Genomic DNA, 18,714 nt, shown 5'->3' with positions numbered 1-18,714 from the left:
ACCATAGCTTTGTAGCCTTCTGGGCCCAATCCCTGCTTGTCCCATGGCTCTGTCTGTTTTCTCCACACACTACCTGGAATTATCTAGGTCCTGTACGTGGTTCCTCATTTATCCATCTTGCCCTCCAGGTGTGTAAGGTCCACAAAGGCAGCAGCTTGGCCTTCACAGCGCCAAGCATAGAGCAGGCCTTCATGAAGGGCTTGTGATCCGCACACTCAGGCAATTTTCCATGTCTTTTCCCCAAAACCACATGTCTAGTCCTACAAGCCATTAGGTGTCTGCACATTCGAGTTTCTCTTTGCTTTTTCATCACTTCTACATTGAAGGAAGTTCTGTGTTAGCACTGAAAAGGGAGGGTGGGAGAGCTGTGGGCCAATGCTGTCTAAAGTTTCACTTCCTTGCCACATTCAACTTGCCCAGTGTCCACGGCTACAGACACCTGTGGGTGTTGCTCACTCACTCAGATGGTTGCCCAAGATCACTGCTCCCCACTTCTTCCCCTGGGATTTCCTAAAGTCCAGGGATTTCAGAATTCAACCTTTAGGTACTCAAGCCTATTGCAATGGGGAATGACAGGAGTACTTACCTCAGAGAGGAGCAATGACAATAAATAGGCAATTCAGCCAAGGGCATTGGCCATTGCCCCTCATGAACGGCACTTATCACCCATCTCATTGTCCAGATCTGTCCCTCCCCATGGTAACTTTGCATGGTTACTTTAATCTGCTGCAGTCAGTGTTAGCCCAGGGTAGCCACTGAGTTTTGGAACATAGAAAGCCTGCCAGCACACACTGCTCTCTGAGGGGTGTGTGTCTGGAAGGATGACAGATACGCAGCCACCTCCTGCATCTCAGCTCACCTCTCATTACCTAGCCTGCACCTGTGCAACAGGTACCCAGGGAACTCACGGGCTGTGTTGTTGGGCTGGGCCACATGCAGTCAAAGTCTGCAATGGTTTGCAGAAGGCCAGAAAGCCAAGCAAACAAAATGCACTACTGATCAACAGGAAGGGGGAACCGTGAAGTCCCTGCACCATGTCAGTCTCTAACCAGGCAGCAAGGGGGTCTGTGAGCGACAAGCAGACCAAGGCCCTGGCACAGGGGTTCTCCGCAGACAGCTCCTGACAGGTTGAAACAAAGGATTTTTAGAGAACAGGCTAATGATGTTTCAGACTTTAAGCATTAAGGTGTAAAAATCACACTGTGATTTATAAAAGCATGGCATGGTCTCTTCTCAACATTCCGTTCCCTAATCACCAGCAAACTCACCTTGAAAACAAAATCAGCAAAATCAACCTGGTGCGGACCGTGTGAGACTCAGAGGGTACACTCTCAGGCAACTTATCAGAAGCAAGCCGACCTCCTGTTGCTTTGTGCCTGCTTTCCCAGGCAATGAACAACAGCAAAGCTTACTGGAAACAAGGCCCTTCCAGTACCAGGGAGCGTGACAGGCTGCAGCACAGGGGAAAGGAATGAGGGTCTCCTGGTCCCATGGGCTAAGCGAGAGGTGACAGCCGTTGCAGTGGAGGTACCTTTACAAACTGCACGTCGCTGAGGATGTGGACCGAGTAGTCGGGCGTGTACAGGTTGTTGTTGCTGCCGCAGAGCTGGGTGCTGCTCCCCCCGAAGTCGCTGCGTTCGCGGTTCGGAGACTCAGAGCGATTCAAGCCGCTGCAGCGAGAAGGGGACCGGTTTACTGCAAATGGAGAGGGAGCAGGAGCGGAGAGAGAGGAGAGACAAGGGTACGGGGATTGGAGTGGGGGTGGGGGGAGAAGAACGGGAAGATGGAAAGAGAGAGAGACAGGTGCTGTTTACTGAGGCCGCATGGCATCAGGGGTGGTGGCGATACTGGGCGGTGGAAGGTGTGTGATCGCCCATCCGCACTCTCACCTCAGCACCCCACCAGAGCCCAGGGCAGAGCCAAACTGCTCTTTACTCCTGGGGTGGGGTGGGGTGGGGCAGGATGTGGGGCGGGGCAGATCCCTAAGACACAGGACACTTGGCTCTGCTGGGTTCATATGCTACCCAGCCCTCTCCCATGGAGCAGCTGGAGCGTTTGTTTCCTGTAGACAGCGTGCGTGTGTGTGTGCGTGTGTGTGTGTGTTTGGGGACGGGGGAGGGTGCTTCCTGTAGACAGCATGTGTGTATGTGTGTTTGTGCATGGGGGAGGGGGGTTGGAGGGGAGAAGGGTTGTGAGTATGGTGTCCTACCCAGAAGATACCCTTGACTGTGAAATATTTTACAGACTCCACCACAAGCCTTATTGTAGAAAGGCCAAGATCTTCAGCTTGCCCTATTCTGCCTACTGTCACAGTAGGGACAGCCAATCCTCACACTAGTGACACATTTCAACAGGGATAATGCAGGTCTGCCCAACATTGGCAGGAGCTAGCACAATAGCCCAAACAGGCCCACAGGGCACAAGGATAAGTATTTATAGGACATCAACCACATCCACCAGTTGTTGAGATGAGGTCCATCCTTGTACTTGATAAATGTGTACAGCAGCTCAAATCCTTTGTGTTCTGAACTGGAACAGGCTCAGGGTGGGAGGGCTGCCCTTGTCCTGAGCTGCCCAACCTGTTATCACCCCCTACCTGGGCTATGTGGGCAATCCCAGGATTCTAGGTTTCTGGCATGTGGTCTAGAAAGAACAACATGGGCTCTGGGTAGGTCCATGTCTGGTCCTACAAGCTTCTACATTCACATAGAGGGGGCCCAAATGGGACCCCCTGAAGTGCAGGTTTCTGTGGCAGGGCTCCCTCTTGCACAGGCCTAAGGGGAGACCAGCATAACCACTAGGCCTTTAGTCAAAGCCCTAAACACCCAGGCACATTTCACATTTTTAAAAATCTCTTATCATGATATTTGGGGATATAAAAATTAAAAAATGTATTGCTCAGATACCAAGGAGTTTGGAGTGTATGATGAATGTGATTCTCTCGTACAGGTTAGAATACTAAAGAATGTCTAGAACACATTGCTCAGGGATGACTGAGTACACTCCCTACAAGGATACAGCCCGGGAATTCAGTGACAGGAATAAAATACTACAAAGAAAAAGGCTCATGGAAACCACATCACTTGACTATAGAATAGACGTTACAGCTGTCCTCCCCAGAGCAACACAAAGGGCACTGAAGTTGACGCTAGCCCGGCCTCATCTCGGGACAAGTCTGCACACCACAGCAAAGTCCTTCCACCCCTAGGCTTCCTTTTTTTAAAAAAATATTTATTTATTTTACTTATATATTAAAAGGCAGATCTACAGAGAGAAGGACTGAGAGAGAGAGAGAAAGATCTTCCATCTACTGGTTCACTTCCCAAGTGTCTGCAATGGCCAGGGCCATGGGCTTCTTCTGGGTCTTCCCTGTGGGTGCAGGATTACAAGACTTTGGGCCATCCTCTCCTGCTTTCCCAGTCCCACAAGCAGGGTGCTGGAGGGGAAGTGCAGCAGCTGGGACACAAATATAAGGTGAGGATTTAGCCACCAGGCTATCATTCCGGGCCCACCCCTCTGTTTCCAATCAACACCACTCCTTTCCCAAATGCATTCCTTTCCGAAAAAGGTGGAGGTGGCTAAGAGGTTTCAAAAGAAGAATCTGTTCCTTCATAGATCCCAGAGATTCAGGTTCTTGCTCTTCCAGGGTGGAACCTGGGAATTTAATTAATCAATCTCCTGAAGCAACACTGGCACCAACTCAAAGATTTGATCTCCATCTATCTGGAGTGAGTCATGCAGGGTCAGGGTCAATACTATTTTTCTGCCAAGCTGTTACTACCTAGCAAATCATGCAGCAGAAAGATGAAAATAACACCAGGTTGAGTAATTTTCTCATTAGAGGTATTATAATAACTATCTTGAGATGACTCTAGAATTAAAGCCTCCACTGCCAATCTCCCCCTTCTCACTTCCGTGCTGTGACTTAACCAGCAGCTCAGCAGTCATCTGGGCTCCTGCCATTCTTTCAGGCCAACCCTGCCTTCAACACGAGAGGTCCATTTGTTCTGTCTCCATCTCCAGCAAAGGCCCAGAGACCATCACCCTTCCTTCGAGTCTCCCACTAGGAATCAGCTTTCATCTCAGCTGCTGGAATAACATTGCAAAACCACAAACCCGCTCCTACTGAATGGAACCCAAATTCCTTGCTATGGCACCTAAGGCCTCTGTACCCTAGCCCCCACTTTGCTGTGTGGTCTCATTTTGGGTCCTTCTTGCCACTCCTGGCTCATGATAGCCCGTAGGCCTCCTTGGGTCTCTGGGATCACAAAGCTTCCCCTTCCTCAGCAAATGCCATCTCTTCTCCACACCCCAACGCCACTAATGGCTGCTGACTTTTCAGTCACTAGCTGTTATCTGAGCTCTCACCTTCTCATAGGACCTTGTCTGGCCACCCTACACAGATACCCCTGGTTTCCTCTATCACTGCCCCCTGTGCATTTCTTCTAAGTACTTCTCACAAACGCTCACTAATTATATGGCTGCACATACTTGGCAATGATTTTGTGTTTTCAGATCATTATCCCTGCAAACCTCATACCCAGTACAGTGCCTGGCCTAGGGCAGGTACTCAGTTAAAACTGCATGGGATGGGGGCAGGTATTGGCTTACAGGTTATGTCTCCCACTGGGACTCCCCGTTTCCATATCTGAGTGTCCACATTGAAATACTAGCTTGGCTCCCAATCCAAGCTTCCTACAAACACACACCCTGCAAGGCAGGGGTGATGAACCAGTAACTGAGAACCTGCCATCCATATGGAGTCCAAAATTGAAATCCTGGCTCTCAGCTTTGGAAAGCTCAGTCCCCACTGTTGTGGGAAGTTAGGGGTGAGCCAATGGATGGAAGAACTGTCCATCTGTCCTATCAATTTTAAAAACATGTAAAATTTCAAATGTCTCTTACAGATATTTCATTTAGAATCTAGATGTTGTTAAAAATGGTTCCCAAACTCTCAAGTTCTAGAACCAGAACACTTTTTCTCCTCAACCTAGAGGAGCTCTACAGAAGCTGTTTTCCCCAAGGAGTTAGGGGTGGAGGCAGGATACTCCAGGAATGCAGTAGGTAGAGTTAAATCCCATGCAACTAGGCTTAAAGGACACCAAGAAGCCTCAGAGCTTGGTCTGGTAATTTGAGAAGGCCACTGGGCACATCAGAATTCTCTGCTTATCTGGCCAGGCAATAACAACCCGTGGAACAGGTGGTTTTTGAGTCAGGTATGTAGGGTTCTATGTATGCACTGGACAAGGACAGGACCCTCTCCCAGAGGACCCAGGAACGTGAGGGACAATGACAGTGAAGCACCAAGGTGATTGTTACTGAGAGAAACACTGGACAGAAAAAGGTGCTTTTCATGTCTGATTCTGGTCCCCTGAAGGCAAAGTAATGATTTCTGGTTTGGCCAGACCCAGCTGTGACTGTTCTAGGATGGTATGTGGAAGGCAAGTCAAGATTCTTTGCTCAAGGCTCAATGCTGTGAACAAGATGGGTGGGAAGAGGGGGGATATAGTCCTACAGGAGGTTGACATCTTTGGTTTCTGAGTGGAATCCAGAACAACCTACCTTATCCTGGTTGGTCAAACTTCCACTCTTGTTGGACAAAACCCAGGGTACAGAGCAGGGCCTGTGGCTTATAGTTTTCCCAAGGACTCACCACCCTTCTTGATGATGCTTGGTTTTGCCTGGGCTAACCTGAGCTGCACATACCCCATCTCTTAAATCACAACTCCAAATACATTCATGGAGGACAGCAGACAAACAGAGCCTGGGTGATCTGTCAACCTCCTTCCACCCAAAGAAACTTCTGAATCATTTCTCCTCACTGCGAAAGAGAAGCAAGAACCATATGACCAACCCCTTCTCCTATCCCCCGCAAAAACCCCACTCACTGTCTCATGGGTACCTTGCTGCTACTCACAGTGGCTCACAGGTCAAACACAAGCTATAGCACTATTGTGCAGGGAGGAGAAACATGTCTTTCTTTTTAATAAAAAATTCTATTAAAAAGTTTGTTTAGTCACAAAATCCCCATTGATGGCCCATACCAAAAGACATGACTGTCCTACAAAGGTCAGATCTGTAAAAGCATTTTTTTTTTAAGAAACAGGAAGCCTCATTTCATGACAAAAAAGGTCTCGGCTCATCTGAGTGTTGTGCAAGATCAGTGATTTTGTTTCGCACAGCCTGACATTCCTCAATAGGTAGGATGCTGATGACTTGGCATTTTGGTAATTGTGCACATACACTCAGAGATTTCTGAGCAAGGAAAATGGAAATGAAAAAATGCTTTTAATAAAAAAAAAGCAGAAGAAATCAGTAACAGACGAGTGTCCCCACAGCATGGCAAACTAGTTCAAGTTGTATAATTCCCCTTGGCATTTCCTAAAAGCACAGAGGCATGACTTGGGGGAGTGAAGCAAGGAAGAACATTCTTAGTTTATGCAGGTCGGAAAGGAGACAGATCAAGTAGTGATGGGTAAAACTGACCATGGGACCTGTCACAAGAGGTGGGCCAGGCAGCCCCCATGCCCCTGGCATGCTTTGCTCTTACATGACACCCTCAAGTTGGCTCTGGCATGACTGGGGGCAGGGAACTGGATTTCCTGCTTTAGGCCCCCAACCAGCTGTTACAAATGTGTCACAGACCTCATTCCTGCAGCAACTGAGGCATTGATTTGCAAGGGATATCTGTCCTGATTGGCTACTTGGCATCCCAGAGGTTGGGCAGAGCAGACAGTGGGATGGAACTGGATGTGGAGCAGGAGAATGTGTGGAAGAGGATTTCACAAACTGGTACTGAGGCTGGGTGGGATCTCTTCTCACTTTGTACTAACAGGAAGGCCCCCAAGACCTACGTATAACTCTGGGATTCTGACTTCTCTGCTGCCACCTTCATCTAGGGAGCCTCACAACCCCATCCTGGAAGTAGGAGCCAGGACAAAGTAGAATACCCTACTGCCCCTTTCAGCTTGAGGATTTGAGAGAAAAGGGGGGCAGGGTGGGTGCCTGCCTATGGCTTTTGTAACATCGGGAAGGACAATGGGGAATAACCTCCTTTGGTCATGGTCACTGTGCTTTGGGCCATCTGTGTTCTCTAATTTGGATGGGGGAGTTCAATTACCAGGCTTCTAAGAGTACATGCTAGAATTATTAAAATTCATCCTCTGTAGTAACATTTAACATCAGAAAAGCAAATGCCAAAAGCAAGCCCTCTGTCAAAGCTACAATGTGAACTCCTCAAGTCAGCCCAAGTTAGGATCCCAGATGAACTCGCTCACATTACATGAAGCTTTAATGGTTCCCAAATGTTTACTACAAGAGCCAACCCAGAGGAATATTTCCACTTGCCACGTTTTGAAAAGTAAAACAATTATTTCATTTTTTGCATAATCTGAGAGAAAACTCTTATTATCATTGATTTCAAAGCACACTCTGGATGGACAGTTGTACACTGGAAATTTCTCTGACACATTGGCTCTGACATTTCTCCCTTCTCTGTACTTCTGTGGATCTGGAAGGATTGTCGTGGATATTCTTAGTTACCTTCATCATCAGGACAGGGAAGAATGAATAGGAGCCGTGGGTCTGCTCAGATGTTTCACTTCTAAATGAAATTTCAGTTGGCTAATTACTCGACATTCTGGGGAAAATCCACAAACCACTCAGCTCTCCTTTTTAAAACTAAGGCTAAAGAAACTCCCTGTGGCTGGTGATTTGTAGTCAAACAATAGGTTGCAGTATTTGGTGCAGGGACTCCTTTGAACACCACATTCATTAGCAGGCTGCTTTTAAAATGCAAATCCGTACCACGTGCCTACATTCAAAGAAACCTGGAGGCCTCTGGCCAGATGATGACAGGGTCCAAGTCTTGGGGATTCTAATGCCTACCCCTCTACCTACACATACTTACTGTTTGCCCACAATAATTCCTGCCTATCTTCTAAGGCAGCTGTGGAGCTCAAGTAAAACAATAATAGAGTTCTTTTTCAATTTAAAGACCCTAGTAACTTACAGAATTTATGGTTCCTTTGGTAAGATGGCATTAAGACTTGTGCAGTGTGGTAATTATTGGATCAGAACCAGACATAAAATATGGGGAAGAAGGAGTCCAGGACCCCTTTCCATAAAACTCCAGGTGATATGGTCAGAAAACAGAGTGGCAGAGGGAATCCAATACTATAGGTCTTGGGAGGTCACTTGAACATTGAGAAGGCAGTGTAGTTGGCTGTGAACGAAAACCAACAGAGAGCTAAAGAAGGAAAGATGCACTCTCTCTCTCCTTTCCTTCCGTTGCACCTGTCATTGCTCCACCAGAGTTGAGTCTGGGGTTGGAATCAGCATGCCCTGGCTCTTTTTCTGTCAGATTGAAGACCCACAATTATGGAACACGTGTGGATGATGCAACAAGCTCTACGGGGCCCAGGGCACCAGCAAGGCTGGATCAGGAGTATCAGGGACTTCAGAAAACCAGCCACTTGACTCTGCCTGGCATGTGTTACCATGAAGTTGTCATGATAAACAGTGATGAGTTAGAATGTACCTCCCTAAACTGGAAATTTATAGTGAACTAGGTCATCAAGTTAACAAAAGCTTAATTCAAAAGGAAAATACAGTCTTGCTTTGATCCCTTTGGCTGAAAAAATCTCTTAGAAATGTATGTTCTCCCTCTCTTGTGGAACTTTCATAGCACTTGCTTGACCTTCCCCAAGATTCTCTGCATGTGAAGGATCTTGAATGCCCATGAAGCAGTCATTTCTAATTTTGTTGGCATGTGGGAGTAGACCATTTGGTTGAGGAGGGCAACTCTATTCTCCAGGAATTTTCATGAAGGCAGGAGCTCTCACAAAGCAAGAAAAACTCGTTCAGTGGAAAATCACTCTCCAGTGAGACAAAGAACATTGGTGAGGAGATAGTGACTTGTCCTATGAAGACAAATGTGGGAAACAGATGATTTTTGATGGGAAAACAAGGTTTGAGAGAAAAGAGACCAACATAGATACCTGTCAAGTTGCAGATTTAAGGGTTGGAGGTCTTAGGACACAGCCCCTTTAAAAGTTGAGGGTGTCTAATCCAGGCAACAAAATATAACTAAATTGTTGATGACAGAGGATACAGTGAGATCTCACAACTATTAACTTAGCATTGGATTGTGTTCTAACTGCCAGGCAATTTGGCAAATAGGTTCCTGTCTTGGTCATTACTTGCTCTATAAGCATAAGAGATCATTCTCTACAAATGAAAATAATATGACTAATTATTGGATAGTTCAGATTTATTACATTCTATCCAATTGGATCATCGTAGAGCTCAACAAGGAGCTACTTTATTTGATTAAAAAGAAATTCAGTAACTCATTTCATTAACAAGACAGGTTAAGCCTAATGAAAAATTGGTTTGGAAATTTTAAGAACAGCTTCCTTTGTAAGAATAGAGCAGAGGGAATATGATGATCACATTTTAAAGGGAGGTGAATATGGATTGGTGGCTAGCTATAGGCAGAGCCACATAGACGGGAAAGCGGATGGTAGGAATAAAGCAGAGTGTCACCCAATTTCTTCCTATTTTTCTTTTGCTCACTGCTTATCCCCTAGACAAACTACAAGGAGAAACTCCCACTACCTCTATCCCATCATTTTCCCATGAGTACTGAGATCTGTCCCTGGAAGGCAACTTCACAAACGATGCTGCAGAAACAGCAATGCCTGGGTTGTGTGTGCTTGAGAGCATTATTAATGTGACACACTATGTCTTTGACATGGGCATGCTTGTTGGCAGAGATTAATTCTCAAACAGGATAGTGACCAAGACACAAAGCTGCTTGTATACCACTTGGACTTACAGAGAATCGAAACATCCATGCATGTTTACCTGGTGAGCCTGCCAGAGAGTCCCCTCTGCTGAAGGCGAAGGTACGTGACACAGACACGGGCACTAAAGAATCAGGGGCCAAGGATGTGTGAGTTGCAAAAAGAGAAGATAAACACAAAAGGAAAGAGACAAACAGCAAAGTGGGTGAGACAGTCTGGTTCTGCATCTTCATGACATCACTTCTCTACAAAAAGGGATCATGCCTTGGGAAACATGGGGATTGGGTTCTCCTACAAAGTCACTTTCAATAAAGATAAGAAAATAAAATGGACCATGCTGAGGGTGACTCAGAGATTAGCGATGTCAATCATAAGGCCAGACAGTGCCCCCGTGGGGAGCATGTGGGCAGCATTTTGTCTGGGATGCTCCTCTGGAGCTGACAAGTATGCTGGGAGCCCAGCACTGCCTTCCCATCAGGCCCTCCCAGCTGCTGTGTTTAACCTGCTTAAGTATTCATGACATGACATATTAATGAATATTTATGAAGATGGATCAGAAATGTGGGGAGGGAAAAAGAATCAAATACTTCCTTTCAGCTAACTGGTTTGAAAGGAGAGATCAGTTTCTGTAGGTCTTGCAGGTTCCCTCCTCTCACTGATAACCTGTAGGATTCTGACAGAAAGGACTAGAAACAGGAAAGAAGGAAAGGAGGATAGCATGTTTTATCTTCCTTCTACTTAGAAAATCTAAGTAGATTTTTTAAAGAAAGGTTATCCAGTCGGTGGGAAGGGGAGCCTTACGCAGCCCTCCTTCCTCAGAGTTTCCAGCTCTTTTGGTCTTCTGGAACTTTCCTCAGAGTTCCCACCTCTTTGGTCTTCTGAAACCTTCTTAGAGTTCCCACCTCTTTTGGTCTTCTGGAACTTTCCTCAGAGTTCCCACCTGTTTTGGTCTTCTGGAACCTTCTTTAGAGTTCCCACCTCTTTTGGTCTTCTGGAACTTTCCTCAGAGTTCCCACCTCTTTTGGTATTCTGGAACTTACCCCAGAGTTCCCATCTCTTTTGGTCTTCTGGAATGGGCAGAATAGGCCTCATTTGTATGCAACCTATCATACTCCTAAGAGTGTGTTAAGGAGTCCTTAATGTGATGGATGGTGGAAATCCTCATTAGGGACAAAGGTGTTCCTCCAGTGCTGTGACCGGTTCCTCACTCTTCTTAAATTCTGACACCAAGGACGGATGCTCCCTTCATCAACCCTGATTGAGATGGTTGGCTTCCGTCAGTATAATAATGCACCAGGTACACATCCCCCTCAAGTGGACAGGCATTTAGACTTCATTTTAGCCACATGCTTGGCTAGAATGTGAAATTAATCACACTATAAATTGCCCCATTATTTCCATATTGTGTTCCAGAATGTGGTGGCTCTAAAATCTGCATTTTTATTGTGCTGTGTGAACTAGCTAGGGCACTGGAATGCTCCTCTGTAAGTTATCAACTTGCTGGGTAGTTTGTAGCAGGTCATTTCTTCAGTGTCTCATGTTCAAATGTTATCTACCTTGTCGTGCTCCAGGGACTGTGTTATTATATGCAGGGACACCCTGATAAATCCCAATACAAAGCACTACACAAAGAATCCTTTTCATAATGAGAAGAAATATCTCATTTGGCATTAACATGGCCACCATGCACACTAACAGCTGACAGCAACGCAACATTGATATCAACAAATGAGAAAGAAATCTAGAGAAATAACTCTTTTTGGCTCACACTTATTTCACCATCAATTCCATGCCCTGAAAACGAAAGTGCAGTAACGGTGCTCAGGAGGCAGCCAGAAGGCACAGCACAGAGAGAAAAGAGCAGACCAGCCATCAGCCTTGTGCCAGCCCCCACCAGCAGCATGCACAGTCAGCTGGCAGCCACCTCTGCACCACCTGAGAGGAGGGTGAACAAGCACTAGACTGGAGCCTACAGCCCCAAATCCTGCAGTCATTTCTTACTGAGGATGAGCCCTCAGTATGTATCACCTGAGAGCTTTCAGCTAAAGGCAGGGAGGTGAATGATCACTGTGGAGAAGGAAAGCTTGAGCCTTCATCCACCAAAGCACACACATATTACCTGCCTGCTTTTCCTGGCAGATGGCAGGAAGTGGTGCTTCCACTCACGGCCCCTGGCCCTCCACTTCCCTACTGTTTGTCACTTGCCTGTGAGCAGAGAAGCTGCAGGAAACATTCCAGACACACAGAACCTAAGCACCCATGGTTAGTGGGTACCTGGCAGACAGCAGCATTCCTGGCAGAGCATCACAGAGACTGCCAACATTTGTGCTTGCCTCATCCCTGGCTCATAGTGCCTGGTCCAGGTCCCCAGAGTGGGATGAGGCAGGACTGTGACAGGGAGGGCGGGGAAGGGGTTGGAGGGATACATACGAAAAACCGAGGATCCAGCCAGGCTCCCAACCTTCCGCACATCATTATCTAAGGAGAGAAGGATGCACCCTCAGAGGCAGTTCAGAAAACACACCTTTTTAAGCGAATCTCCCTTCATCTACTCCACCCTCAGCACCAGACAACCCTGTAAAACCAGGCAATCGAATGGAAGGGTAGGAAACTAGAGCAAAAAGGCAGGGAAACTCTATCTTACTGAAACTAAACCACTCTCTAACATGAACACTTGATAATGTGAGAGCTTTCTCCTGCTTAATTTTTTAACACCTTAAACAAACATATTTATTTGAAATGCAGAGTGACATATACCCACAGATCTTCTATCTGCTTATTCACTACCAAAATAGCCGCAACAGACAAGCCAAAGCCAGGAGCCAGGAACTCCATCAGGTCTACACCATGGGTGGCCTGGGCCCAAGGCTTGAAGCAGCACCTGTTGCTTCACAGGTGTGCCAGCAGGGAGTTGCATCCAAAGCACAAGAGCCAGGTCTTGAACCATATGGGATGCTGGCTTAATCTACTGCACCACAATGCCAGACCTCTTTCGTCACTTTTTTTCTTTAGCATAAATGAATTCTGAATGAAAAGTGAGTTTTATACTCATTTTGCAGGGGAGAAAATTAAAGCAAGTTAATAGCTTGTCCATCGTCTGTTCCAGGAATCAAAGCAGACTTGCACCTGAATGCTTTTTCTACAACATTTCATTGCTTCTCCAGTGAGTCGTGGCTTGGAAACTGGAATACCTGAGCAGGCAGTGGTCATGATGGCTGGGACCCCATAGTAGGTGAAGGCTCCATTCTCGAAGCGAAGGCCTTCCTTTCCAACCTCCACCTCTACTTTACCCTGGAGAAGGGAAGAAGCATAAGGGTACACACGAGCACATCCAGATCTTTCTTTGACTAGAATCCCAAACACATCTGCTGTTCTTACCACAGGAGAATGCTAATTCTGCGCTGATTTACATTTCGCAAACAGCACCTCTAACGCTGGTAGTTCTTTACACTAAATTCATTGCTTCATTGCTCACAAAGCAGCATCTAGTCACGAATAACCCAGCTTCTTTGAAATTCTGTGACACAGGTCCAAGTGCCAGCTAACCTATGGTCCTACAGATTAAACTTTAATTGAATCTGACTGAGATAAAATATAATGTTATCATCAATAATAAGAGCAAATAATAATAGTGTTTAGTGTTTGTCTAGGGGCCTGTTGCTGTGTTATATGTACCTCATGGCGTCTCCTTCAGTCAGCCTACAGCCACATGGGGATCCCTTGTTTGCAGACAAATCATGTTTCAGGCTCAGAGAATAACTTGGTCAAGCTTAGTAGAGAAATGGCAATATGAAAATTTTAAATGCACATCTGTATGGTTTCTGAGCCTACCCTCTTGCTATTACATATATTATTTAAAAATTAATTTTTATATTAAGCAGAAGACAATAGAGTGCATATGTCCATTACATTATGTAAATAATGTAACGGGGCCCATCTTGATCCCCAGTCGTGAAGGGCATGAGGTCTCTTCCTTGGGGCTTGTTGGAAGGCCGCTTGGGAGGCAAATCAGAGTCTGAGCATCAGCTGGACGGCAGCAAAGGGAGAGTGTTTCTAAGCTAATGTGAGCTTCATCAAGGCTTTAAACCACCCCTGAACTTTAGGTCCCTGAGACTGTCAGCAGGAGACAGAGGATCAGTGACAGAGCTAGCAGAGGATGCAGGCTAGGGCACAGTAGGGCCATGAGCCAGAACCAAGCCTGACTCTTATCTAGGACCCAGCTAGGCATCCAAGGGAGAAGGTGATGGTCTGTAGGTGAGCGTGGGAAGACACTGTCCTTCTTCTACTTGGTCAATTTCCCCTTCCTGATATTCATAAGGGAGAAAATATTCAAAGTTCTGTGAAAGGTGCAATATGGCTCCTGGAAAAACAGGGTCGGGTGAGACATCAGCAAAGGGAAGGGTTTTAAGAATTGTCTAAGTGCAGGAGGGAGTAGGCTGTTTCATTTTTGGGGGAGACAGTCAAAGAGAAAGAAGTGTTACTGAATTGAAGTTCAAAAGCAGACTCTCTATAGTGAAAGTACTCACTGTGTGAGATACCAGACACAGATAGTAGTCAGAAGAGATGCCGTCGAAGATACTACCACTTCTTGACTTCAGTCTTCCAGGTCTGGGCCCTTACTGTGGGTCATGCAGAAATTCCTAGCAGCCCTTGTTCTGGGGGCAAACAGCCAAGTCTTGAGCTTGGAACTGAGGGAGGCCTGGCTATTCCTCTTCACCTTGAACATGGTCTCGTCCTCAGAAGTGCCTTTACTTTCCCACCTACCTGTAGAAGCAACACGAAGTAGTCCACAGGGCGGTTGCGCTGGTAGAGGTAGTGTTCTGGGGCCTTCTTGTTCTTCTCATCAAATTTCAGTTCCTGGATCACATTGGGATGCTTTAGGAGCCGGAGCAGGATCTTCTCCGAAAGGTACAGAGACTTGAAGGGCTCTACTTCTAGGTGAGAATGGAGGAAGGGTGAAATTAGCACCTCCTGGGTCTCACCTCTTGTTGCAGCGACAGCTGGCAGGAGTCAGAGTGAGTAAAACAGGGAGTTGCAGCTGGATCACTCCCGTAGGGCTCCAGGGCACCAAGCTGGCAGGACTTCTGAGGTTTCCTTGGGGAGGGCAATCCTAACCTAAGCATGCATCCCTCAAGGGCCAGGGGGTCCCTAGATGTGCATCTCAAGAGAAACATGTCTGTTTTGGAAATGTTCGTTTGTTATTAGTGTTCTCTTTGATTTTAAAGTTGGGCATGGGTAACTAAGCCATGTGAATGACAAATGCTATAACCGAATGAAATTCTGAGAATTAATCTTGAATGGAATGAAAGCCCAAGTAGACGGAGACAGGCTGTTCTTTAAGTGACGAGTTGTCAGTAATGTGAATCACCACTGCATCATATTTATATATTATCTCTCTCTATATATATATGAAAAAGATGCAAGTACCGCTGTTTGCCCTAGGCAAAGAGGCAGAACTTACAAGAAATCTATGTTCAGAACTAGATGACATGTTAAAAAGCCTTCTTTAAAGAAAATTCATCTTAAAATCTTCCACTTCTTAGTACCTGGAGCTGTGCTAACACTCTTCCTATAAGAAATACATCTGAAACAGAGGAATTACATAGTAAACCTAGCGATGGTCACTGTAGGACAGCGCATGCGTCAGCATGGATGACAGGCTCAGACAGCTCAAAGACAAACCACCTCTTCACAAGAAGGAGTTTATCTGAGGATTCTCTGATTTTTTCTTTTGAAGACCCCAAGATTCACAGCCCATTTCTGTAATTTCAGAATGGACCCCAGAGTCTTGCAGCTAGGTAGGAAAACTACTTTCTTGCCTGAATACTCTGGGGCATCCCAACTCTAGCAGGATGGGATGGCCTCAGGCTGTAGCCAGGGAGTGGGCACAGGAAGGGGAAAGCACAACCATGGCTGCTGTAGCACTTTTCTGGAGAGGAAAAAAGTCAGGTCTGGGATACACATGACAGCATGTGGCATCTGCCATCCTCTCTGAAGCCATTTCCTTCCCAGAGCAGTAACTGGCAGCACCAGCTGCTTGTTTCAATATTAGAAAGCACCTGCATCTCTGGTCTCAATTCTGCTTCAGCTGCTCTGGAGTGTAGACCCAGGGAGAATGGGCAGGGTCTTACCTGTGGCCATGAAGCGGTGTGTGGCTAAAAGAAGCTGGGGCGAGATCTTCACCCTGATCTCCGAGTCGGAAAGCTTGAATAAGGAAAAGTCATGCCGTTTCCTCTCCCGGTGTGGGACCCGCTGCTTCTTCCGATTGTCAGCTACGGCGGTTGTAGGGGACAGAAGACAGCTATCTCAGAATCATTGCTAGTCTTTGGAGGTTTACCCAGAGTCACACAGGACAGGGAGATCCTTTGGGACCACACGCACATTCTGCAGCACCAAGCACGGGTGACCACACCTCTTTCCCAGGGAGTGGAAGGGTGCTGCTGAGGAATAGAGGTGGCTATCTTGGTCTAAACCGGAAGATGGCTCTCATCCTCTCAGTGTTCTTCACACTTAGGTGGTGACTGTGGAACTCCCAAGTTCAAGATGCTAGGGTTCCCCTATCTTCTAGCTTTGCAACATCTCTAAGCATCAGTTTTTGTTTGCTTGAAGCTACATAAGGAGGCTGGCAAGAATCAGCAACAGCTTTCTTACTCATCCTGTACATTTCTTAGGAGAGTCCCACTAGAAGTTACTGTGAACGTCCTTTATGCAGTCACACAGGCAGGACGTACCTGCATTCTTAGCATCAGGGGGTTGGCGGGTCTCAGGGAGTACCTGCCTCTGTTCCTTTCCTTTTCCCTGGTCTTTCCATGGTTACTTAAACCAGGGTCTTGGTGGCAACCCAAGGCTTGCAAGGAATGAGAGTAGACATCACCTCTTCTGTTTAATCCCCTGCTCCTCCACTGGGGAAGAATTGAGGGAAACATGGGAAAAAAAAAAAAAAGGAAAGAGAAGAAACAGTAATGGAGCTACAATCTATGAAGGTGGGCCTGTGGCTTGGCCTGGAGTCTCAAGAACTTACGTATTGGGAATGTGGTTATTGATTAAGAAACTGTTTTTTCTAATTTAATGTGGTATGGGGAATGTTTTCCATGGACATTTGTCTTTTGCCTTCCTTGAATTTGGCATAAAACATTGAAACTGTGGCCCTATCTCATCCGCTTTAAGGGGAACTGGGCAGAGAAGGAGGGAGAGGGGTTAGGGCTTTCTCCTGGAATCTGGCTCCCCTGTATGCACCCTCTCTTCTTGGGGAGTGTTTTTTGCCAGATCCTTTGGGTTTCTGTGTAGAGGGAGGAGGTGCTCTTCCACCCATGCAGCTCGTTGGGGACTGCCTTTAACTGGAGGCTTCTGTAGTCATCTGGCCCCTGAAAGGAGCCTCATATTGATCAGCTTGCAACAGTATGCAGGCCCAGACTCAGAAACCCAGATTCTGTAAGAAGTAGCAGTCATGTAAAGAGAGACACAGTATTCCTGGATCCTTGCTCTTTGATTTCACAGCTGGTCTGGAGCATTAGCTGGCTTAAATGTCCTGGGAGGACATTCAGACTTCCACTAGCCACTGACACTTTAGTGTGAATATCTTCACCTATTTGCCTACTGAGACTCTTGGGAATTGTAAAGCAAAGCTGGTGGACCAAAGGTGGAGAAGGGGGCATGGAGTGGGGAGGGAGAGGGCACTTCTGAGCTCATTCCCTGCCTGGCCACCTGCTTCCTGGTGAGGGATGTGCTAGTTCCTGAGAAGATGGGGACCACCATTTAGCTTTGTGTTCTTCTTAATCCCAGGCAAGTTACTCTGTGTACTGCTCCCTGCCATACTGCCTGGAGTATCCAAGTTTTACATCCCAGCAGTCAGTTTCTACAAGGCTGCTTCTAGCAGAGGAGGAAGAGCTAAAATCCTGAGGAGGAAATGTTTCCTGGCCCGGGGATGACATTCCCATCCCAGAGACCCAAAGACAGCGTCGCCTTTGGAATGGCTGACAGCAAAGCTTTGATAAGGCTCAGTAACCCAGGCAGCCACTCATATCGTTCCTGGAACAGGATAAGGCAGGAGAAGAGCCCAGGGACTGGAGACAGGCAGACGCCTTGCCAGGGAGAGAAGCTGGGGGGAACAGAAACCTGGGCTGAAAAGCTTAAGAGAGAAGCAGAGTGTTGGGGCAGGGACATTGAAGGTTTTGGCTTAGGATGGAGTGGGCAGCCTCATGATCATGCGTAGACTCTGACTGGAACCCCAGGGGCTATAATGGGACTGAATCCAGGCAGAGGAAGAGACAATAAAGGAGTAACACAGGACTGAAGCAAGGGCAGAGAGACCTTGAGGCTCCATTCTGGGTACCCCGTGTTTTCTTCAGTAGTTCCTTTCAGAGTCTTGGCTCCATTCCCGAAGGTGCCCTCCAGGTAAGCATTTAGCTAGCATGTTCCCAGTGACTCGGGTGAATCCACAGAGCTTTCTGTGACACCGTTCACACTGTATCGGTAAGGGCTGTCCCCGCAGTCTTAGAGGCAAACAGGATAAACTTGGAGAACAGCCAAGGCCATGCACTTACTGTACAAATCCGTTTCATCCAGGATCTCTGACTTGATGATCTCCTCAATGATGTCCTCCAGTGTGACAATGCCCATCACCTCGTAGAAGGGGTCCCCTTCTCCCTCATTATTCACCCGCTGGACGATAGCCAAGTGAGATTTTCCTAGAGAACATATGGAATCACCATGAAATATCTGGGACATTTGCAGAGATTTTTCTTTCCTTGTGAGACAGGGATACAAAATTGCTGTCTGATCAATCTCAGGACTGAACTCATCTCAGAACTTTCCTAAAATACGATGTGTGTCAGCTCTTACAAATGCAAACCGCATTACTATGCTAACAACATGAAGTATACTTGCATAAACCAAGATGGCCATAACA

General features: G+C 46.7%; 1 protein-coding gene across 1 annotated transcript in view; it reads right to left on the bottom strand.

Moving 5' to 3' along the window:
- The window catches only part of CNNM1 (cyclin and CBS domain divalent metal cation transport mediator 1), a 52,098-nt gene that overhangs the window by 8,271 nt on the left and 25,113 nt on the right, over nt 1–18,714 (bottom strand). Inside the window, exons 2-7 of the mRNA XM_004579973.3 lie at nt 18,350–18,493; nt 15,938–16,078; nt 14,571–14,740; nt 12,998–13,097; nt 12,237–12,284; nt 1,532–1,695 (exon numbers count right to left, since the gene is read on the bottom strand). Of these exons, the coding sequence (XP_004580030.2) occupies nt 1,532–1,695; nt 12,237–12,284; nt 12,998–13,097; nt 14,571–14,740; nt 15,938–16,078; nt 18,350–18,493 (767 nt within the window). The remainder of the gene's footprint in view (nt 1–1,531; nt 1,696–12,236; nt 12,285–12,997; nt 13,098–14,570; nt 14,741–15,937; nt 16,079–18,349; nt 18,494–18,714) is intronic.

This window comes from Ochotona princeps, chromosome 13, assembly GCF_030435755.1.
Source record: "Ochotona princeps isolate mOchPri1 chromosome 13, mOchPri1.hap1, whole genome shotgun sequence".
Lineage (NCBI taxonomy): Eukaryota > Metazoa > Chordata > Mammalia > Lagomorpha > Ochotonidae > Ochotona > Ochotona princeps.
Note: the sequence above shows the minus strand (reverse complement) of the source record. Positions and strands in the feature narration are given on the sequence as shown.